At 34.0% G+C, this 22,456-nt stretch overlaps 4 protein-coding genes across 5 annotated transcripts; 3 read left to right on the top strand and 1 right to left on the bottom strand.

Annotated features, from left to right (window-relative positions):
• The first annotated feature begins 493 nt into the window (after nucleotides 1-493).
• On the top strand, nucleotides 494-5,338 carry LOC142636268 (zinc finger transcription factor YY1). Of its 2 annotated transcripts, XM_075810421.1 has the most exons (6): nucleotides 494-763; nucleotides 1,461-1,519; nucleotides 2,728-2,927; nucleotides 3,217-3,306; nucleotides 3,994-4,137; nucleotides 4,621-5,338. In XM_075810421.1, exons 1-6 carry the CDS (start codon nucleotides 678-680, stop codon nucleotides 5,158-5,160), a joined length of 1,119 nt encoding a protein of 372 aa, XP_075666536.1. In that variant the 5' UTR covers nucleotides 494-677; the 3' UTR covers nucleotides 5,161-5,338. The 2 variants fall into 2 exon arrangements, with proteins under 2 accessions (XP_075666536.1, XP_075666546.1); XM_075810431.1 differs by lacking the exon at nucleotides 3,217-3,306.
• Nucleotides 5,339-7,327: 1,989 nt separating this feature from the next.
• Nucleotides 7,328-14,765, top strand: LOC142622865 (ubiquitin-like domain-containing CTD phosphatase). Its single transcript, XM_075796419.1, has 7 exons — nucleotides 7,328-7,735; nucleotides 9,302-9,452; nucleotides 10,070-10,184; nucleotides 10,265-10,328; nucleotides 10,652-10,817; nucleotides 13,494-13,792; nucleotides 14,519-14,765. Exons 1-6 carry the CDS (start codon nucleotides 7,440-7,442, stop codon nucleotides 13,737-13,739), a joined length of 1,038 nt encoding a protein of 345 aa, XP_075652534.1. The 5' UTR covers nucleotides 7,328-7,439; the 3' UTR covers nucleotides 13,740-13,792; nucleotides 14,519-14,765.
• Nucleotides 14,766-16,118: 1,353 nt separating this feature from the next.
• LOC142618564 (large ribosomal subunit protein uL2my, C-terminal part-like) lies at nucleotides 16,119-17,791 on the top strand. Its single transcript, XM_075791511.1, has 2 exons — nucleotides 16,119-16,318; nucleotides 16,963-17,791. The coding sequence occupies exons 1-2, from the start codon at nucleotides 16,213-16,215 to the stop codon at nucleotides 17,478-17,480; spliced, it is 624 nt and encodes a 207-aa protein (XP_075647626.1). The 5' UTR covers nucleotides 16,119-16,212; the 3' UTR covers nucleotides 17,481-17,791.
• Nucleotides 17,792-19,284: 1,493 nt separating this feature from the next.
• LOC142636544 (mitogen-activated protein kinase kinase kinase 20-like) lies at nucleotides 19,285-20,544 on the bottom strand. The gene is made up of 2 exons (XM_075810801.1): nucleotides 19,583-20,544; nucleotides 19,285-19,480 (listed from the first exon to the last, which is right to left on the bottom strand). Exons 1-2 carry the CDS (start codon nucleotides 20,542-20,544, stop codon nucleotides 19,285-19,287), a joined length of 1,158 nt encoding a protein of 385 aa, XP_075666916.1.
• Nucleotides 20,545-22,456: the final 1,912 nt, after the last annotated feature.

Consider the following 22,456-nt stretch of genomic DNA (forward strand, 5'->3'; position numbering starts at 1 on the left):
TTGAAAATACTCGGTAGTGTTTGGATTTAACCCAAATATTTGGGGTGCTTTTCTATTTTAACCCCGTAAAAGTACAACTTATATATATAAAATAAAATAATTACTTAAAAGAAAGTTTTTAATATTTTCATCCGTTAGTTCTTTTGGGTGTAGTAGTTATTAACTTATAAAATCTTGAGTTTGAATTGTATTAGATGACTTGGGTTTTAAACTTTCATTTTAATTATTAGTAACTTAAGTTTTTTTTTAAAAAATATTTACATATTTATGTTATAATTTTTTAAACTTATTATTTTTATTTTCTATTTAACCCTACGATTTGTCCATTATTGATTAGTGTTTGGCTGAAAGTTTTGCAACTCAAAAAAAAAAAAAAAAAAAGAGAGAGGAAAAAAAAATATATATATATATACCAATTATTTTAATTTTTTGGGGGAGAGGAAATACCCATTAAGTAAAGGCACCGTACAAATTAATTCTACATAGACATGAACAAACAACTGACCTCAAACCTTTTCCTAGCTTCGCTCTGTTACTTTAAAATCAATCTCTGTCTCTCTGTCTCTCTCTCTCTTCGAAGACTCTGAGTTCTAAACCCTAACCCTAAAATTCCAACGGAATCGAAAAAAATCGTCGATAATTTCACAGAGCTCCCACGTTTGAATGCGCACAAAGCTATGGAGATGCAGTACACTCACACTCTATTCGAAAGGCGCCCCATTGTCAAGTCCAAAACCCCCGCTGTTAAATGGTTCAAAGAATGGTAATTTTATATGGCTTCTTGCTTCTATTTGTATTATAAGTTTTCTAGCCTTGAATTTACTGTTCTTTGTTTGGTTCTTGAGAAAATTTGTGTAAATTTAAAGAATGAATAGGAAAGAAGAGGAACAAATTTTGGATTTTTTTTTTTTTGGTTTTAAGGATTAGTACATTGAGTATTATAAATTATTTTCATTGCAAGGTTGTAACTTTGAATATTATTTACTGTTTGGTAAGGTTTCTAAATTATGAGAAGTAATATCTTAAACCCAAATGTTTCTAAATTTTAAGATAGGTTAGAGGGGTATGTGAGAATCAAATGGGTAATTTGAACAAGAGACGTAATTTTCTGTTCTCTATATATATGTGGGAACCAAAGGCATAATTACGAATAGATTATGTGTAATATATGTATAACATTAATATAAGTATTAGTGACAATATATATAGTAAAAAGTGATATATTGATTAAGGAAGTGACAGAGAGTATGCTGTCGGATTTAGAATAGAATAGAATAGTTGAGAAGAGTACACTTGCATGTGGCCGGCCCGGACTAGTTAGTTTAGGAGCCTCAATGAACCTAAATTTTTGGGACTAAGGCTTGGTTGTTGTTGTGCTCAATGTGATTGGTTTTTCCTATTTGCTGTTTTTCGTGTGGTATATGCTAAATATATGACTGTTGTTTTTTTTTTCTTATTAGGGTGCCCCAAGATGTTGTAGCAACTGGTGGGAAATGCTTGGTCATGAAATGGGTCACTGGTAAGTCTTATCACTTGCTCTTGATCTTGTCTTTGTCATCTTTTAAAGTTCTTTTGTGACTATCTTCTGTTAAGATGATTTTATGCACTTTTAGTATTGTTGGATGTTTATGTTTCTTTCCAATTTTTTTAAACTGAAAAAAGTTCACATTGAAGAGGTGCGATTTCCATGTGAAATTTCAACTTCAACTTCTGGTGTAGAAGGATTTATGACTTCTAAATGGAATTTATCTTTAATTAAAGGAAGTGAAAAACTACAGTTCAAATTTCGGAATGCCAGTATGTGAGGTTAAATGAGTCTACACCAGAAGATCAAGTGCAATCTTATGTGTTTAAATCTGAGATGAAGTTTATTTTAAGTGAATTGGAATTTTGGCTTATTCATAGAGAGTTGGGAGTTGTGAGGCTAATGGACTATTCTTTTGGGCTCTTTTTGAGGTGTTTTAGTAATTACCCCTTGAACAACATGGTTTGTTAGAAATTGAATAAAATCAGATTCTCATGAATGGAAATGGACATGCAGACTTAATTTAATTGCAAGGAAAAGTAACTTGTACAGATTGTCAATTTTATATGAAGAATGATGAGTGGGCAAAAAAAAAAGAAAAAGAAAAAGAAAATCTAGTTCTGATACAATTTTTTTCCCATTTGATTCTTAGATTTCTATGTATGTGCCTAACTAATAAGGTCTTGCATTAGCATGAAGGTTGGTAAAAAGTTGTACAAAAATTTCCATATTTGTTCTTCATCATTGTACCGTAGGTACTGTATTGTCCTAACATGCGTACCTCTTACTGTGTATTTGTATTTGTTACTAATGATTTTGCACTTCCTAATTTCTTTCTTTATACATGTTAACATCTTCTGAAGATCAATGGTTACTGGTTTCTATCCTGAAAACAGTTTCATTGTGTTAGAATGCATTTGGATTTTTTAATTTTTTGGATTATGGTCTTTGCATTTTCATCTTCTTGTGCAATATTCAACTGATGCCTTTAGTTATGTATTTTATTTGATAATGCATGAATTTAAGTTTGGGCTTATTATTGTTTCAATCAACAGATGAGTTTGGGGAGCCATCTTGGATTGTATATTAGGATGACTTAGCTCTAGTTTCTTTTTGTTTGTGTCTATTTCCCCCTCCTAAAACTTTCTTTATTTCTTTGTATTGTGGTTTAGTAATCTTTCTCTTTGTTATGCTTTGCTTAGAGGAAAGCTTGAAGGCCTTGAAAGAGAAGGCAAAAGAGCCAGAGCCACCAGAGCCAGAACCAGAACCAACGACTGAAGTACTTTTCCTTTGCAGCTATGAAGGCTGTGGGAAGACCTTTATTGATGCTGGTGCTTTGAGGAAGCATTCTCACATCCATGGGGAGAGACAATATGTTTGTCATTATGAGGGTTGTGGAAAGGTATTGTATTTAATGTTTTTTGCTTTGATCTTTATTTTATTTTTTTTTTGTCTTCCTCAATATTTGTTTTAGAGTAAGATGGCAAAACTGTGGGTTATTTGGCTGTGATTGAGTCCAGTCAACATTGCAATTTTCAATAATGTATCCTAATTTTTAATTTCCTAAGAACAACTTTTGTTATTTTGTCCAAGTGTTCATCCACATGCTTCATCCCTTCATCATCTTTTTCTATTTTACTGCTCTATCACAATTATTTAGCTTTCTTAAAAGAGTTGTGTTTATGTTGCAGAAATTTTTAGATAGTTCAAAGTTGAAAAGGCACTTTCTAATTCATACGGGAGAAAGAGATTTTATATGTCCTCATGAAGGCTGTGGCAAGGTGATTAATCTGTCCACTAAGATTCTTCTTTTTGTTTTTAGGAGGGAAATTTGGAAAAAAAAAATTATCAAAGATTTTGCTGAAATAATCATTTTATTTTATCAGATTTATATGTGTGTGTGTTGTTCTGAAATGTTAATTTTAGACAATGTATTAGATATGGGAGTTAGGAAGGTTGTTTTCTTCCTTCCCTCCTTTTGTCCGTGTTTTGTTCATGTGGAAGGTGTCACAAATTTCTGAATACTATCCCCCCCCCCCCCAAAAAAAAAAAAAACTTGAGGTGTTAGTTTCTGTGTAAATGCATCTGTCTCTGGCTCAAGTTGTGTATTAAAAGTTTAAAACTGAGATGGGATATGAATATGATCCTTTTTGTTGAACAAAATACTATTCAATGAAGAAAGGATTTACAGGCATTGGCCCATAGTCAACCAAGTGTCTCCTTTATTCTTCAGCCAGATTATCAATGGAAGATTCTTGAATTTTTGTTAAGTAATGCTATATACCTTTTTGTATTGTGAGATGAGCTCAGATTTTAATCATATTTTTGTTTCTGCTTTAAATAGCTTCATTAATGTGTATGCTAGTTTACAGTCACACAAGCAATTGCTTGTGCAAGTGCAATTCTCATGCACACATTTTCACATGACGTTTGTTTATTCTAAAATATTTTAAATGTGAAAACTGCAGGCATTTTCCCTGGATTTCAACCTAAGGTCGCACATGAAAACACATTCACAGGAAAATTATCATATATGCCCATACCCAGATTGTGGAAAGAGATATGCTCATGAGTACAAGCTAAAGAACCACATTGCATCTCACCATGAAAAGGTTGGTGGTACCACTCCCTCATTATTGTTGTTTATGACATTTTTGCACTATCTCCCTTTGCAATTTCTTTATTTGATCTTCACAAGACATAGAGCATATTTGGTCTTTTAGGGCATCCATCCATATTCGTTAATCTTGAAGCATAGGTCAACTTTTCACTACTAATAGTCTTCTATAGTTGTTTCTCAAAAAAGAAAAAAAAAAAGAAATCTTCTATAGTTGTTATTCACATGAATGCTATCTCAACTTAACTAAGCCTCTCAGTGTACTAAATTGGGGTTCCTCTTTAAATAATTGGGATTGACCACATGTCTACAAATTATACTCTTTTGTCTCTATCCTAAATAACAAATCCTTTAATACGGAGACTTGAATTCATGTATTAGTAAGATGACATATTTTGTACACAAATAATCTTCTATGTTATTTTCTTCACCATAAGTATAGACATTTGATTACTAATCTCTCAATGTTAATTCACAGAACGTGCCTGTGGATGTGGCAAAGTACACCCCACCCTTAGAAAAGCAGAACAAAGCTCCTAAGCCTTCTTCTGGGGTTTATGCATCTGCATCATCTGACCGCCCTTATGCGTGTCCTTACGAAGGGTGTGAAAAGGCCTACATCCATGAATACAAGCTTAAACTCCATTTGAGGAGAGAGCATCCTGGGCACACATCTGATGAGAATGCGGAGAATGCTGCTGCTAATGCTGATAATGAGATGGATGAAGCCAGTGATCAAGATGCTTATGTTGGAAAACGTTCAAATGGAAAAAGTCAGAAACAAAGCAGGCCCAAACCAAACTTGAAGTTGCCTCCTGCAAAAATTACACAGCGCAAAGGCTCGACTCCATCTCCTGCACCTGTAAATGTAATGAAAAAACCATGGCCTGCCAAAGAAGAAGCTTATGAGGAAGAAGATAGTGAAGAAACAGAGGAGGACCGTGACAATGTTGAGGATGGTTGGAGGTACGCAGAAAATAATGAGGATGATGATGAAGAAACAGAGTATGAAGACTAGATCTTCATCATTGCACCTGTTATGTAGCATACTTTTTCACCCTTTTTTCCCCTCTTTATTTGTTTATTTTTTTGAATTGGCAATGGGCATTAATACCCATTTTCTGTTCGAAGCATATAAAGAAATGATAAAATACGAGTAAAATTATAATTTCAAATTGATGTATCATATTATCCTCCCCGCCCTCTTTTTCATACTGTCAAGAATTTCTGGTATGTTTATATTACATTCCTGTTCCCAGCCCTGAATTTTCTCCCCTGTTTTTGATTCTCTGAAATTGGCTCATGTTTGCTCAGTGGTTATGCATGAAATTCTGGATGTTGGAATTGAGTGGTCAAATTATTGTAGGCAAGGTTTGTTACAACTGCCTGTTATTGAACCGTGGATTTGAATGAGCTCATGGCGTTAATTTTAAGTTTCGACGGATACTAGTACTGTATTCGATAGGTAGGCTAATTTGAAAGATGGATGAACATTTGATTAAAGAACTTTCGTGGTGATTTTTCAGCAAGTTGAACCATATTGATTTTTAATACTTGAATTGACTGCAACTGGTTAGCTTATAGCCTGGCTGAAAATCTAGAGATGGACTTTCACATAAAACAATATTATTGGGGTGTTTGTGTTCCATTAGAAAACCTCTAGGGTTAAGTATTACTCAATTAAACCTTTCACAATTCTTTTTTGTTTTATTTTAAATAGGGGTATTACACAATCAAATGGTTTACAAGGAAAACAATATCACAAAGCGGTTAAGTATTACATTCAAAACTTTAAAGGTGTTTCATGTTGGAGTAGAAACCACATGTATAAGGCATTTGGTTTGCTGAGATGTGGCCTTAATGTGATGTATATTATAATAACGTAATATTAAGGTTTTTGGTTTATTTTATTTTTTCTAACATTACTGTATTCTAAAATTACAAAATATATTACATTACCTTAATCTCATCATCCTCTTAAACAATGTAATGTTGTATTCTTGTATTAAGATTACATTAATGTAAGTTTACAATAATGTAAAATCAAGATGAACCAAACGCCCAGTATTTTGTGTATTTAACGTATTGTAATTTTATGTTTTGATGAAAAGTTAAAAACATCACTGTATGTTTTTGTTAAATAACTTAAAGTAAACTTTTTTTTTCCCTTTTTTTCTTATTATATCTTTTATAATTAAATTTAATTATATTATTAAAATTTTTATTATGTTTACAACTTTACATATGATTTCTATTAGTATACCTATAGTTTTTTAAAAAATACTTCTTGAAATATATATATATACACACACACACAATTTTTGAACAGATTTTAAGCTAAAATTACAAAATGGTTTCAAAAAACTATCTCGTGGTATCAGAACATCTCCCATATTAGAGCATCTCTAACATCATTTGTATCCCTCCCCCCTCTCCAAGTTTTACATTCTTTCACCCAAAACCTTGCTCCAGCATATTCTTTCAAGACTCTCTAATCTAATAGCATGCTACTTTCAAAAATAATTCTACAAAATAGTATAATATCAGTATTTCACAAAAATATTAGACTAAAATTTGATTGTTTTCATAATATAAGTTTAACTTATCATTTTAAGTTTAAGTTTGTTTTCATTTTGGTTTCTTATCAGTATAAGTTTAACTTATCAATATAATATCAGTTTAAGTTTGCTTTCATTTTGGTTTCTTACATTTAAGATTTTTTATTTCAACTTATCAAATTTGATTCTCTTTTCAAAATGGTCATTTTATTTATCTTCATGACTGATTTAACTATTACCAACAAAACAATGTCATTTTTATTGGTTTTGCTCTCTAAATAGCCAAATTAATCACAAATACGATACACAACCAATTATTTAGAAAACAAAATTAAACTTGGTGAATCAAAACGAAAACAATCCTAGACGGTATAATGTAGAATATATTTATTTTCTCATTAATAGCTTGAAAAGTGGTTTTATGTTTAGAATCACCAAAACATTCATGCCTTATCATTATCATCATCATTAGTATTTTGATTGATAATAACATGGCCTATCTTGATCCCTAAGATTTAAAATTTAAAAAAAAAAAAAGATTTTTGCAAGGGGTAGCTTTAGCTTAGCGAGTGAATTTTGATAGAATATTCCGTACAAGACTATAACTACGAGGTACAAATCCACAAAACAAAAAAAAAAAATATAGGGGAGGATTTTGTTTTTGTTTTGTTTTGTTTTTGAGGGTTTTAACAACAGGGCTTTGCAAACAACAACCTAAGCTTAGCAAAAGTAGCAATCAATGGCAGCTTCAGCTTCTGCTTCGGCTTCGGCTTCGGCTTCGACAGCAACATCATCGTCAGTGCCAGAGGAAGAGCTGACGCTGACAGTGAAATGGAGTGGGAAGGAGTACACGGTCCGAGTTTGTGGGGACGACTCAGTGGGCGAGTTGAAACGCCGAATCTGTGAGTTAACCACCGTGTTGCCCAAACGCCAAAAGCTTCTGTACCCAAAACTCATTGCCTCAAGACTCGCCGATGACTCTGTTTTGCTCTCTCAACTCCCCCTCAAGTCTTCTCTTAAGATGACCATGATTGGGTAATTAAATTTCACTACCTTGATTTCCTATTTGAATACAAAAATGACAAAAAAATCTTTTCTTTTAGGGTGGCAATTTGTGATAGAAATTGGAAAGGTTGTGGTTTTTTTTTTGAGAAGGAATGAAAAAAGGGTAAGTGTTTGATAATGGGTTTCTTTTACTGGGTCTAGATGGTAGTGTTTTTATTGTAGCAATTGTTGGGGGGTTGTTTGTCATTGGAAGTGAGCAAGTTAGAGGCTTTTTGCTACATGGGTTTCTTTTTCTTTTTTTTGGTTGGTTAAATCAATTGGTTTTATTTTATGGGCAAAGCTTAGTTACAGTTCCTTAGGTGCTATATGTTAGGTTCCCCAATTGAATCCAAGCAAAGTGTTGTGTTTGTCCTTGGGGAAGATATTGTTGTCTATGTTGTATTGGTCAATGCAATCATGTGTTTGGGAAACCTAAAGAATAGGACTATATTCATGACATTTGATTATAGACATCACCTGGATTTAAGTTTTTTCTTTTTGTTAGATTGCGTACCTTTGTGGTAAAATCCTAAAACATGAAAGTAGAAGCATTTCTTCAAAGGAAGATTCAGAAGGACCATATTCATGAATCAATAGATGTATTTTTCTGTTTAATGGTTGCTGAAACAACACCCGTTTGAGTTTTATGCAAGAGCTACTAATCCAAGGGTGTTAAATCTTTTTATTTTTCTAGTCTTTTATAAGTAAATGATTTAATTGGAAAAGGAAAAGACAATGACACATTTAAGGATTTGTACAGTCCCTTTTCATAGAATACAAATCACAAAGAAACAGAATCAATAAAATCAACGAATGATATTGAAGGGATGTTGCCCAGGGCACCCATCCAATCATACAAAGACTGCAAAATATGCTCTTTGATTACAAAATGTAGGATGCTTAACTCCATCAAAGACCTTGTTTCGTTAGTACACAACAAATGACGCACAGAGGCATGGCTTGCCACACCTTAGCTGCTTTGTGCAATAAAATCATCCTTGCCAATGCTCCAAAAGCTCATATGCAAATTTGGGCATCACCTAAACTAGCCCAAAGGCCCCAAACAGTGTGAAGATGAAAGGCTAAATATCTGTTGCCAAAGAATACTGAAATACCAAGTGATCAATAAATTCCCCAGATATTTTTTATGTAAAACACCAATCAACTATCAACAGATGCCCAAATCTGTTGTAGATTACTAGATTTGCTCTTGTAGAGTATGGCGTGTGCACATAAATTTGGTGGTGTATATTTTTTATTTCTTTAGAAAAGTGCTGGGGTTTAGAAGCAACTGGTGCATAATATTGTGTTTTTGACACTATATTGGTGTAACATTTTTTAATTTTTCAATTTTTTTTTTGTTGATTTCTAGAACATTACTCCAAAATTACATTTAAGGTGCTATTAAAACTGAAAAATAAATTAAAGTAATGACATGTATAATTGTTATTGATGAGCGATTCAGTCAAGTGCTGACTGCTGAGATTTGCCATGTCGTTTGGATTTTTGAACAAAGTAATTACTTTGTATTGATATTGAGTTCAACTGAATCTCCAGTACCATTGAAGATGATCTACTTGTGGAGCAAGTTGACTCTCCAGAGGTTATTGATGATTTCGAACTTGGGAATGAGGAAGGTGTTGAAGTTCAAATTAAAGATAAAGATGTGAATAAGCAAAAATTGAGGAGACGTATTGATCAATACAAGGTCAGTTATTTTATTTTTTTCCCCTCTTCCTATAAGAAATCTTGTTGCAGACACAAGTTACGGGCCTCTAATTGCCCATACATATGGGCATGGACGCAAAAAGAAAATGGCCTGACTTGTGGCTTATAGATGGAGCTGCTAATAACTAGGGCCTAAGGCCTATTGCTTAATGATTAGGATTATTTTATGTGATTGGTTACTTCCTTTTCCTATTTGGCTTAGGAATATAATTCGTTTTCTAGGTTAGTAAAATTATTTCCTATTCCCACCAAGAGAGTTTGGAAATCTATTTAAGGAACCCAGGATTCAGATTTGTTTTGCGATTTGGTTGATTAATAAAATTTCTCTTGGAAATATTCCAATTGTTTGGTATTTGATTCCTTTATTTTTACTTATTTATTTATTGTGGAATTGTCCTGCATCAGTAAGAGGATATTGTATTGTGTTGTAACAGACTGCAAGTTGCTTGTTGGTAGATGGTGAGGAATGATTGTAACAGACCCCTGCTGACACTTTACATTGCATGCATATTTAAGCATAGTATGGTATTGAACAAACTGCCCTGCTTGTTGCTAACCTTGGTGATGATGTTAACTTTCTCATTTGTTGAATTGTAGATTGAACTTAAGAATCCATGTCGTGAAGGAAAAAAGCTGCTTGTTCTAGATATTGATTATACTCTATTTGATCACAGATCAACAGCTGAGAACCCACTTGAACTTATGCGGCCTTGTAAGTAGTCTGTTTGTTGCATGTTGTAATTTTTATTTGCATGTTCAACTCAAAGTTAATTCCGATATTTTCTTGTACAGATCTACATGAGTTTCTTACAGCTGCTTATGCAGAGTATGATATCATGATATGGTCCGCAACGAGGTCAGATTTTCACTTTATGTCCCCTAGGCCCCCAAATTCTTGTATTAATTTAATGCCATGGAAAGAGAAAATCATTCTCTTTTTAGCGTTTCTCATAACTGATTCAGCAAGCTCTCACTAATTAAAGTATTTGGTATCTGCAACTGTTTCTTTTGGCTCAAATGTTACAAGGCATTCCTACCAAATATGCCCATGTGTATGAGGCTTTTTAATGATGTTTTCAAGAATCGTAATCATTATTTATGGAATTAATAGCATTAAATGATTGGCTTAGGTAATCAGATATATGAACCTAAATGCTAGAATATATATCCTTTCTACAGCATCAAGTGGGTTGAGCTAAAGATGGGACAGCTTGGGGTACTCAGCAATCCTAACTACAAAATCACAGCTCTTCTAGACCACTTAGCAATGATCACCGTGCAATCAGATTCTCGTGGTATCTTTGATTGCAAGCCACTAGGCTTGATTTGGGCTCAGTTCCCTGAGGTAAAACCATAATAGAATGTTTTAATTATCTCCATTTGCTTCTTTGTCTAAATTGTTTAAAGGTTGCTTCCACTGTCATAAAATTGTATGATGAAAGAAAGATAAAGAGAATGAGAGAGCCTTCCACAAATATTGGCTGGCTCACACATACACACACTAATGCACAAGTAACCCAACTCACTTACCACTGCCCCTCAAACTATAGCAAAGATATCCATCATGCTCCGCTTGTTCCAGAGATTTGAAAATGATTCTTAATGCTTTTGTGAAAAGATCCGTCAACTAACCACGGCTTGGATGTTGCAATTTGCTCCTCCTTACAAGTCTCACACAAAATGATGATCACTTTCATTGTCTTTGGGTCTCTAGCAAATCTTGAGTATATTCATTACTCCTTTAGCATCACAAAATATCTTCATGTGCTTCTTATTGGAAAAGCACATCTTCTACAAGACAAATCTCACCTATTGTATGGGTCATTCCTGTTCTCCACTTCTACACTAGATCTTACCACCAATTTTTCTACTTTCTCCTCCCATTAACACAATTATCTCCCTCAAAAGTGCAGAAATCCTAAAATAGACCTCTCATCGAGATGATCAATCGTCCATACTCCTTTCTAGATTTGAACAGCCAACAAAATCAAGGTTATTGGAGGTTAAGAGCACTAAATACTTCTGAGAAGCTTCCATTATATACCCTAGAAAAGAAAAGAGATAAAAGAAAAATACTATTGCTTTTGAGCTTGCATGATCTGGCTAACTACTTCCAGTATAAAGAATTGATGTTAGGTTGAGTCATGATTGAATAAAGAAACTTCTCCACAAACCTTCTTTACCTTTCAGAATCCGCAAATACGTTACCCTCTCTACTAAATGTAGGAGGGGGATCCATTGGGTTGGCATCCAACAAGACCTGTCTCAACAAGGAAGGTCAGTCACATACTTTGTGAGAGAGAGATACACTTAGTTTTGTACCTTGCTACTTCAATGCCAAGAAAGTACCTTTGTTATCTTAAATCCACATGAAAATATCAACTCAGAACGGCCTTCAAGACCCTAGTACCCTACTACCATCTGCATTACTGCTAGTTATCACCTAGGTTGCACCGACACGGCATTTTTGCCAACGTACCGGTACGACTCTCCGGACTCCGGTGTCCGAGCGGTGTCGGTTTTTTTTTTTTTTTTTTCCGCTTCTCTGACACGGCCCCGACGCGGTAGACACGCCAGCAGTGGGAGAAAAAAAAAAAAAAAAAACAGAAACCCACAGCCCAGAAACCCACCGGTGTCCAAGTTCCCTCTGCCCGCTGCCCTCTGTCCCTCGCCGGAGCTACATCAGACCGATCGGCGAGTCGGCGAGCTCCCTTTGTTCCTTCCGATCTCTCTCTCTCTCGGCGTGGACAGATCTGATCTTCTCTTCTTCTTCTCTCTGTTTCGCGATTTTGTTTTTCTTTCATCTACTGACCCTTCACTTGGTGTACTGGCGTGCTATGTTTTTAGTTATAACATCAAAACTTTTTTTTTTTTTTTTTAAAATCCCACTCACTGTTATACAGATATATATATATATATATATGTGTGTGTGTGTGTGTGTATTTTTTTTTTCCTTCTCTACTCAACTTTGTCTTATAAATTATAATGTTTATTATGAATTTAGTGATTTTTATTTTTGTGTGTCTTGCTTATTTCATTTTATGTTTTTAGTTTGATATTAAATGTAGTCTATTTAAACTTTTGGTTTGTACTCTAAATATTTTATGTGTATTATTGTACTATTTTGGGTGTTAGTTTACTTATCTGTAATTAGTACATAATTTAAATTCTAGATATAAACGTATTTTATGTCTAAAAATATTTAAAAATATGCCAAATATAAAATTTAATTAATTATTTAATTGCCGTGTCCACGCCGTGTCGTGTCCTTATTTTTCAAAAATTGCCGTATCGCCGTATCCGTGTCCGTGTCCGTGTCCGTGTCCGTGCATCATAGGTTATCACAACATTATCTTCAAAGGCAGCAATAACAAGACACATTTGATGCTCTAATCACTTGGAGCTCTAATTAACAAAAACTGAATGATTGGACATTGTCCTCAATTCATATATGCTAGCCACTGGACTGACCCTATGAAACCAGAATCTAGGAGATGGTTTAGATACAATAAGGAACTAATGAAGCGTTTTCATCTCTATAAATATCCTTAAATATTTCCTGCATGCTTCCAGATAATCTTAATCCAACTGTAATGAAAAAACAAAGCAGTAACTCCCTCCATCTCATGTTTTTCCTCTATTCCATTTTGGGATCTCCCAAAACATGGTCATCTTTGATAGGTCAATGAACAAAATATTGGTAACTTGCCTACTTCATATTTTATTTTATTTAATAAGTCATGTATCCCTTTTTCGCTAGTTCTGTGTAATTTTAAATTAAGGAGGGTAGTTTTTATTTGATAGTCAATTCATTAAATGATGATCCCCTAAAATGTTGGATGTTCTGAACGAGACCAACAATATGGGATGGAGGGAGTACCTTCCAATATTTATTGAACAGAAAACTATTGCTCAAGTAGTTCCATTCCAAATTCTAAGTAGAATATGTAAGTGTTGCTTTTTCTATGCGGTTTCCAAGTATGACGTACTTGACAGGTTGGTAGTTTCTGTTTTGTTTCAGTTCTACAGTTCGAAAAACACTATCATGTTCGATGATTTGCGAAGAAATTTTGTGATGAACCCACAAAATGGTTTGATCATCAAGCCATTCAGGAAGGCTCATGCAAACCGGGACAATGATCAGGAGCTTGTGAAGCTTACCCAATACTTGCTGGCCATTGCAGAACTTGACGACTTGAGTACACTTAATCATAATCATTGGGAGAGATTCACTGAGGATAATGTCAAAAGACCTAGGCACGCTTGAAGGTCTTCAAAAAGCTTTAAAGTTCCAAAATGTTGCTTATATCAACTTTTGAGGTACATATCATAGTTATATTGACTTTTGAGATGCATACGTGCATACTTATATCAACTTTTGAGGTACATATGTACATACATAAAATGTATAGCCGTCCTAAAGTTTTGGAACTAAGGATTTGTTGTTAATTTCTATCATTTGGGTTGTTCTGGCCAATATCTGCCAAACATTGCCATTTTCAGCTACCAAGTAGGAGTTGCCATGTTGGTAATGTATAATGGTGATAAAATATTTTATAGCAAAAAATAGCTTCCAAGTCTACAGAAAATGCAAATTAGAATTTTCTTTTTCTTTTGTTTCTTCCAACATGCAACTTGTCAAACAAAAAAAATGTAAGGTGTATGTGTGATAGTTGATCTAATTGATAATATTATCAAATTGTGGCGCAGCATATCTGTGCAGAAGCTAATCTAATGCGTTGATGATATGTTTAGAAATATTTATCTTATATTTAGATTCATTTTATATATGTTCTATGCCAGATAGTTTTTTATTATTATTATTTAATCTTCAAGTCTTTTTTCCCATTTTCTGTTCGGTCAGAATATTATCCCTAAGTTCTGAGATCTTGCACTGCATTTTTAATCCTTCCTCTTTCAGTTTCTCTTGTGGTGTGCCTTTTGTTGTGGCTGGGGAAGCAAAAGTTTGTTAGCTTATGTTCATATTCATGTTATAATGCAGTGTGATTTGTCTAGCCTTTCTAATAATATCTGCTTTCATTTCAGGGGTGCTAGTATTGGGTTCTGATACAGAATAGCTTTTTCATGTTCCTCTGGTGGGCATGTGCTTAATGATTTCATTTCTGATTCTAAAACAGTTAAAAGCACCTTGTGTTTGTTCCTCTGATGGGAAGGAGATAATTTTATTTTATGTGATAAAGAGTTTACTTTCGATGACTCATATGACATATGCTATGTTGTACATAATACTATTTGTATAATTTTGTTTTTCTAAGTTTGATCATTTGCATCAGGAGGGGACAGAGTTATGGAGTTTCATTATATTAAAAACGGAAATGACTATTACACACTGTATCTGTATGCACACAACATACACACAAATCACTTTTTGCAAAAAATGATTTGTGTGCAAAAAGTGATTTGTGTACATTATGTGCATTAAGTGGTGTGTACTAAACAGTAAACACCACTAATGCCTTATTTTGTTATAGACGTAATTCCAAGGGCTCTCACATTTTGATTCATATTTTTCGTACGTGGTGTTACACCAAATTCTGCCCTGAATTATCTAATTAGAGTGCGTATATATAAGTACTTTATAAGGGAACGCACATAAAAAATGAATTACATAAACAAAGGTTAAATCTAATAAGCGTCTCATAGTTGAAGTGACGTGGCATATAAGAACTAGGGTTCATATGTCCTCTTCTCTATTGTATTACCAATAAATAAATAAATTAATCAATGTTGCATATACTATATAATATATACACAAAACTCCCACTTTTACGGAGTTTAAAGAAGGTGATTGGTAGACAACTTTATTCTCAATTATTTTTTGGAGTGCCAAATTACATAAATAATAATATGAAAAATCAGAAGATATATGCCTCCAATGAGAGGTATCTTATGATATATCTTTCTCATAATGTGTGACGTCATATGTGTAGGATCAATGTACATATTTTGAGAGGAAAGTCTTATAAGACCCACTTATAAGATAATTTTTGTAATATTAAATTTACACATAAAATACGTATTAAGAATATAAAAAATATGAAATCTAATGATAAGATTTTTGAAATATGTAGTCATATTAATTTTTTTAATTAGAGCAAAGTTTGTAGCCAAATTTTGCTGGTATAAATTTGGTATTTATGCAATATGGGCTTTGCACATTGACTGTCAAGGGCTTGAATTGAAAAGAAAAAAAAAAAAAAAAAAACCCCAAGTAAAGAAGTTCCATCTATGAAAAATATATAGTTCATATACAAATAATATGGTATAATAAATACTTATTATTAAGAAACAAAATTATCAAATTTAATATCTAAAAAATAAAACAAAGAAAAAATATAGGCTAAAATGTAGAACCTTTATTCGGTTTTTCATTAATTTTTGTTATATGTTGCGGTTACTTTTTTTAATTTAAAAATTTTTTCTTTTAACTTGTTTTAATAACAAAAAAATTTAATTAATAATTAAAAAATATTTTTTAGATTTCTTTTTTCAAAATTTTTAAAAAATAGTTGACAAAAATACCTTAATTAAATAAATATATGAAAAGTTGGAGGATCGAAACGAGTCATAACGAAGAAATGGATGAGTTTTGCATTTTAACTCAAAAAATATATATATTATGTTAAAATTGAATACTTTCTTTGTTTAGTTTTCTCAAAGAGACAAACATATACTCTACTTCACAGTCTCCTCCTCAGCGATCCGAATAGGTTAAATCAATGGCTCTTCGGCGAGCTTCATCGACTCTCCTCAACAAACTCGTTCACTCTACGACACGCCAATCTGTCCACAACAACGTTGCTCCTCATCGCAATTTCTCCTCCGGTACTTCTCTTATTTCACAACTCTCTTTTTGACCCTCTGTTTGGTTTCCGAGAAAACCGTCGGAAAATTAGTTTTTTTTTTCTTCTTCTTTTTTCTTATTAGTATTTGGTTGCTGAGAAAACTGAGGGGGAGAATGGAAATGAAGTAGCTAACTCAATGGAAACTGAAAATGAAGGAAATGAAATTTTTTTTAAGCGTAGTTGGTGTTTGGTTGCTGAGAAAACTGTGGGAGAGAATGGAAACCGAAAAATCTAATCCTTTTTTTGGGGTCAAATTTACTGTTTGGTTGCAAAGAAAATGAAGGAAATGTTGGAATTTCTGAATCTGTGATGAACTTCTATTTACTTGGCCCTAATTGCTGTATTAATCTCATTTGGGGGTTTGAATCCAAGTTTCTGTTTGATTGCTGTGAAAATGGAAAATAAAATTTGAAACTTCAATATTATTGTTGTTTTGGTTCTTGGGAAATTGAAGCTCTACTTAACTAAGTCAAAGAGAAAAAAGAATAAGAATTCAACCCAAGTAGCCTTACATGTTGTGTTAGGCTTCTATATGAGTGCATTGCTTTATTATCAGGAAAGTAACTAATCAGAGTACATAAATATTGAACAAAATCTTATTTTTCTTTGTTTCACTTTTCATAGATGTAGTTGGAAGTGGTACTCATAGTTTGCGTGAGAGCATGATGAACCAGATGCTTCATCTTGACATAAATTCACAAATTGGGAGTTGTATGCCGCTTGCTGCTATGCGTATTGGAACAATGATCCACAACATTGAGGTCAACCCGGGTCAAGGTGGCAAGCTAGTTCGAGCTGCAGGAACCTGTGCAAAGATCTTGAAAGAGCCGACGTCTAGATACTGTTTAATTAAACTGCCTTCAGGTGCTGAGAAGTTGATTGATTCTCGGTGCCGGGCCACAATTGGTATGGTGTCAAACCCAAGTCATGGGGCTCGAAAGCTCAGGAAGGCTGGGCAGAGCCGGTGGTTGGGTCGAAGACCAGTAGTTAGAGGAGTGGCTATGAATCCCGTTGATCATCCTCATGGTGGAGGTGAGGGTCGGAGCAAGAGTAGTGGGAATCATGGAAGGTGTTCTCTTACTCCTTGGGGCAAGCCATGTAAGTCTGGGTACAAGACTGGACCCCTGAAGCGCAGAAAGTAGTGTCAAAACATTTTCTTTGTTTTGATACTCTACAATGGATTCTAGTTTTTCTTTTCATGCTTCACAGATGCGATTAATATTTGCACACACTGTCTTGACCAATTAGACTGTTTTAGGAGATGTTTAAATTTCCTTTCAAGAGAAGTTTGTTTGTGGATTTAGTTGCTTATTGTTCAATTTTGATGGTTTTTTAGATGAATGTCATCGCCTTGCCATAAGAATTTGAAGTCTATTCTGTTATCGAAAACAATTGAATGAGTTTTGCATTGCGATAATTTCTATTGGCCTTTTGTGTTCTTAATCTGATCATAGACCATGTATATGTTTATACTCTCTCTCTCTCTCTCCCCCGCCACTAACCCACCCCCCCCCCCCCCCCCCCCAAAAAAAAATTGTCTATATTCTGCACCAATACTGACATAATCAAAATGTTCAAGGTAGGGCATCAATGAAAAAAATACGTTTTTAGATAAGCAGGGTGGATTGTCTTCCCTACTGCTATTTTTAAAATGTAAAGGCTGCAAATTCATTGTCATGTAAGCTACCTTACCACATCTTCACTGATGCATAAGTTTGCAATTGAAGCATACTTTCCTCCTCATGGACCTGTCATTCACTTATACTTGCAAATTACTAATGGCTGCTAGGTTTCTAGCCAAGGGTAATTCGTCTAGAAAAGTATCAAGTACACACAAAAAGTAAAGGCTTACCTCTAGTGATATGGCTTTACAATTTGTAGTAAAAATGATTGTGGAATTAGGTGTACACTATAATTATGGAAAAATTGAAGGTTTCTAGCCAAGGGCATCTCTGGGTTTACAAACCCCCTTAATGCTTTGATCTGGTCTTGCTTTAGTGTTACAAGTTGCTGGGAAGGTATCAATAATATTTTTCACTTCTTCCTTTTCCATGCCCATGTTTTATTAGAAAGCCAAATCATTTTTTCACTTCGGATACATGAACATTTTTGACAGTGTCTCCTCTCATTTCCCATGGTCAAATTTAACAGGTTAAATGTCATTTTATATCACCTCCTTTAAAATTATCAACTAGTGTACTTTTGCATTAAGCATTTCAAAAACTTTTTCTTGTTTTCACAATTGGTATTTCAACAATCAATCAACACGAAGAAGAAGAAGAAAAGCAACTGCAATAGGGGGTGGTCATCAGCCTTCCCCAAAACCATGCCAAATTGGTAGATTCAAAAGAGAGAAGGTCACACATTATTATTTAATTTTCATTCCGGTGGAGGAAATTAAGTAATTTGGAAGTAGTAGCTTTGTCTGAAAGAGATACAAAACACTTGCGATAATGTAATAGCTTAAGAATGAATTAATTATCAGACAAGATATTTAAAGCCAAGATTGAGGAGGTATTGGGTTTTCTCCAATGTCATATTTCTAAAAGAAGGGATGCATAATATCTGATTCTACCAAGGATATGATAGATGAATAAACAGTCTATTCCTCATTTTTACTTGAGATTTCTAACAATAGGACATTTAGATGGAAGTATTTTAGTAAAACCAGATGTGCAAATGTTATTATACCTGAATCAACAATTCTTTTAATGCTAAAGAGTACTCTATAATTTGCCTTTCTACTCTGACTGGTGACATAAAAGCTTAACAAAACTATGAATGCCTAGTATAAATCCAAGTAAAGTAATCCAAGAAATTAAAGCTAAAATCCAGGATCCCATTAAAAAAAAAAAATCTGAAATCCGAGATAATGCTAAAGCAATGTAACACATATCCAAACTCATAACATATACCTAGAAGGCTAGAACCTTTCTATCTTAGTCTTCATTTCAACTCATTGATGTTTAACTCATCCATTGGAAGACGATTGACGGGATTTGGAATGATACTCATGAGATCAATGAGATTGATATTCAAATATTTCTTCTTAGAACGTACTGATTCAACCCCATAAGTGGGCCCACCACCCCAGTGCATAAAGTTGGCAGAGAAATGCTTAACCTCTGGATCACTGCTTACCCTGCAATTGAGAAGAAGCAGCTTGCATATTGCTGTCCATAGGCCACACTATCATTTTCCATAACCCCATCCAAGTTGCCAGTTACCATAATAATGGGCATGCCCATGCAGCATTGAAGGAAAAGCATAAAATCCAGGAGGAGGAAGCAAAGTTTCTGAGGAAGACAGTCTCCTTGAAATTGATGCAGAACAACCAAGACAGGTTTTTGTAGATATCAAACATTCAGTTTCAATGATGAAAGGGTGGTTCAGTAGCATCTCAGCAGTCCACCTCTTTGTAGGATCTCTTACAAAACACTTCCTCAAGAAATCTTTCCCAAGTTCCGACATAGTTTCGGGTATTTTTGGCGGCTCCTTTCCAAAAACAATTTGAAACATTAAGTCTTCTAGACCTGTACAGTTCCATGCATGCTTTCCAGTAATCATCTCAATTACTGTACATCCCAAAGACCATATATCCAAAGGAGCTTCAATTTCACCTAATGCAACAGATTCTGGAGACATATATATAGGAGTTCCCCGAAAGCAAAACTTTCTATTCACAAAACCATTCTCCTCTCTCGGAATTTTCGATATTCCAAAATCAGCAATCTTAACAGCATTGCCTCTACCAGCTTTGGAACGAAAAACAAGAATATTTGCTGGCTTCAGGTCGCAATGTACGTAACCTTTTTCATGAATGCAGCGAAGCCCTTTAACAATCATCCGAGTATACCTTTGCACATCATATTCCACTAATTTTCCTCCAGTTTTCTTGATTAAATCTTCAAGGGTGCCTTCCGATGCATACTCTAGCTGCAAGTTATAGAACCCTACGCCACTTTCAATAGTCAAATCGTTTCCAAAATAATGAACAATCTCAGGGCAGTCAACCAAGTCTTGCAAGATTTTGGCCTCCTTTTGAAGCGATAAAGAGTTTTGACAAACCGCTGACTTGATAGCTATCAAGCCAGAAAAAGGAGAGGAGAAAGCGGAACCGACTCGGTTTGCAATTGCTAAATACACAGTTCCGTAGGATCCTTTTCCAAGAACTTGAATTTTTGACCACTTCATGTCATGTGCCATATTGAATTGATAAAGCAACTTTTGAATGAAGGGGGTCTTGTTTTTCTTTGAAGTACGAGGTATGAAGTATTTGTGAGGCACGAAATCAACGAAACTTTTTTTTTCTTTGAAGTACTTGTGAGGTTATTGAGGATTGATTTATCTTGAAAGAGCTTTTTGTTAATATATAAGTTTGCGAGGTCGGTCATTTGTGAGGTCGGTGAAGATGACCGTCTGGCCTTCGGATTCTAAGATAGAAGGTAATTTTCTTTAGAAAGTTTTATTTTTTTCCTTTTTTTTTTTTTTAAGAAGTTTTTATGGAGCCTCACTAGACAAAATACAAAATATTACAGAAATAATATTAAAAACAAAAGTAGTTACAAAGATAAATTCGTGAAAAAGATACATTGAGACTTGAGGATGAAGAATTTGTAGAAACAAAAGAAATCGGATGGAGGGTGTATATATATATTATACTTGGTCAGTTTGGTTTAAAGTTCTCCAAGTTGCTGATAGTAGTTGGTTTATCGTGTAAAAAGTTTTCTAGATAGCTGAGTAATATAGTCGGTTTAAAACTCTTCGGTCATAGAGTCATAGTAGTCATTTAAAACTCTCCTTTGACATAATAAATATATAAATAAGAAAGTGATGTGAAAAATTATGAAGCTAATAAAGTTTATGTGGCAAAATATTAAAAAGTTAATTAATTTTCAAACGTCATCAAACGTCTTCTATCTATGTCTATATATCTATATCTACATAATAACTAATAGTCGAAACATTTAATTTTTTATTGATCACTTCTCATTGCGCCACGTGGCTACATAAATTTATGCCACACGTTTACATTTAAAAACCTCACAGTTGTATCTTTCCATTTTACAGAATAAGAGGGCTTGGCTTAAATTATTGCAACGTTTACTTTTAAAAACACTAAATATTGTGCCTTTTCGTGAAATAAAGGAAATGCTTTACTTATATTTTCACTTGCCCAGCAGGTACAAACTATCAAACAAAGGATCCGGATCCTCTTCATTTCAATATGAAATGGAGAGTTTCTAGTTAAGGGTTGACATTGATTTAAAATCAATCTCTGACCTAAAATCAGCCACGCCATTTAAAACACACTTAACAGAGAAATGAGTCATAATTAACGTTAGTTTTCAACGTTTGTTCTCTCTATGGGTTCTCACTTTCTCTGTCTTTCTTATCATAGATCCATGGCTCCTTTAACTTTTACCCACACAACCATTGAGCCGACATCACTACAACGCTAATGCTTTGACAACCTCTCCACCCCAGTCGTGAATCGATGGTTTTTCGGCTATGGTTGGCCTTTGTTGAGAATGAGATGAGTGAGAGAGCCCAGAGTCAAAAGAAGAAAGCCCAGCCATGGCCGACTTCTCCTTGCACGCACATCACCGCCATCGACAGATCTTATGATCGGAATCACCCTGAATATCTAGTAATGAAGTTTTGATATTAGTTTTCTAAACCCCACCCCCAAAAAAATAAAATTTGAGTAGTTCAAAATTTGATATTTGATATATGGTTTTGTTCTTTCTTTTCTTGTTTTCTTTGTCAAAGAGCATTCTTATGTTTTATTTATAGCACTAAAGATTATCCCTTACTTTGATTGAATTTTTTTCCTTTCCTTGCTATAGATCTGTGGTAACTGTAGTAGGTGTATATGCGCTTCTCTCATCTCGGTTTCTCTCTCTTTTTACCCTTGGATCTCATTTTATTTCAGTTTTGGTCAATTTGATGACTGTGTTTCCTTGTTGAGTATAAAGCTTGATGATTTTGCTTGAATTAGAAATTTGGGGTTTGTGGGTCTCTAGGCTTTGGCATTAGCTAAGAGTAAGTTCTGATATCAATTGATTGAAAAAATCATAAAATCTTTTTTTCATTTAAGTTATATATTTATAAAATT

The sequence above is a fragment of the Castanea sativa genome, chromosome 1, assembly GCF_040712315.1.
Source record: "Castanea sativa cultivar Marrone di Chiusa Pesio chromosome 1, ASM4071231v1".
NCBI classification, from domain to species: Eukaryota; Viridiplantae; Streptophyta; class Magnoliopsida; order Fagales; family Fagaceae; genus Castanea; species Castanea sativa.

Bases quoted from the DNA above. Each gene is read 5' to 3' on its own strand.
- LOC142636544 (XM_075810801.1), bottom strand. From the start codon at position 20,544: ATGGCACATGACATGAAGTGGTCAAAAATTCAAGTTCTTGGAAAAGGA. The intron at 19,481-19,582 runs GCATGCCCATTA...TCTCAATTGCAG, and splicing joins TTTCCTTCAATGCTGCATGG to GGTAAGCAGTGATCCAGAGG.
- LOC142636268 (XM_075810421.1), top strand. From the start codon at position 678: ATGGAGATGCAGTACACTCACACTCTATTCGAAAGGCGCCCCATTGTC. The intron at 1,520-2,727 runs GTAAGTCTTATC...TGCTTTGCTTAG, and splicing joins GGTCATGAAATGGGTCACTG to AGGAAAGCTTGAAGGCCTTG. The intron at 4,138-4,620 runs GTTGGTGGTACC...GTTAATTCACAG, and splicing joins TTGCATCTCACCATGAAAAG to AACGTGCCTGTGGATGTGGC.
- LOC142618564 (XM_075791511.1), top strand. From the start codon at position 16,213: ATGGCTCTTCGGCGAGCTTCATCGACTCTCCTCAACAAACTCGTTCAC. The intron at 16,319-16,962 runs GTACTTCTCTTA...CACTTTTCATAG, and splicing joins TCATCGCAATTTCTCCTCCG to ATGTAGTTGGAAGTGGTACT.
- LOC142622865 (XM_075796419.1), top strand. From the start codon at position 7,440: ATGGCAGCTTCAGCTTCTGCTTCGGCTTCGGCTTCGGCTTCGACAGCA. The intron at 10,185-10,264 runs GTAAGTAGTCTG...TTTCTTGTACAG, and splicing joins ACTTGAACTTATGCGGCCTT to ATCTACATGAGTTTCTTACA. The intron at 10,818-13,493 runs GTAAAACCATAA...GTTTTGTTTCAG, and splicing joins TTTGGGCTCAGTTCCCTGAG to TTCTACAGTTCGAAAAACAC.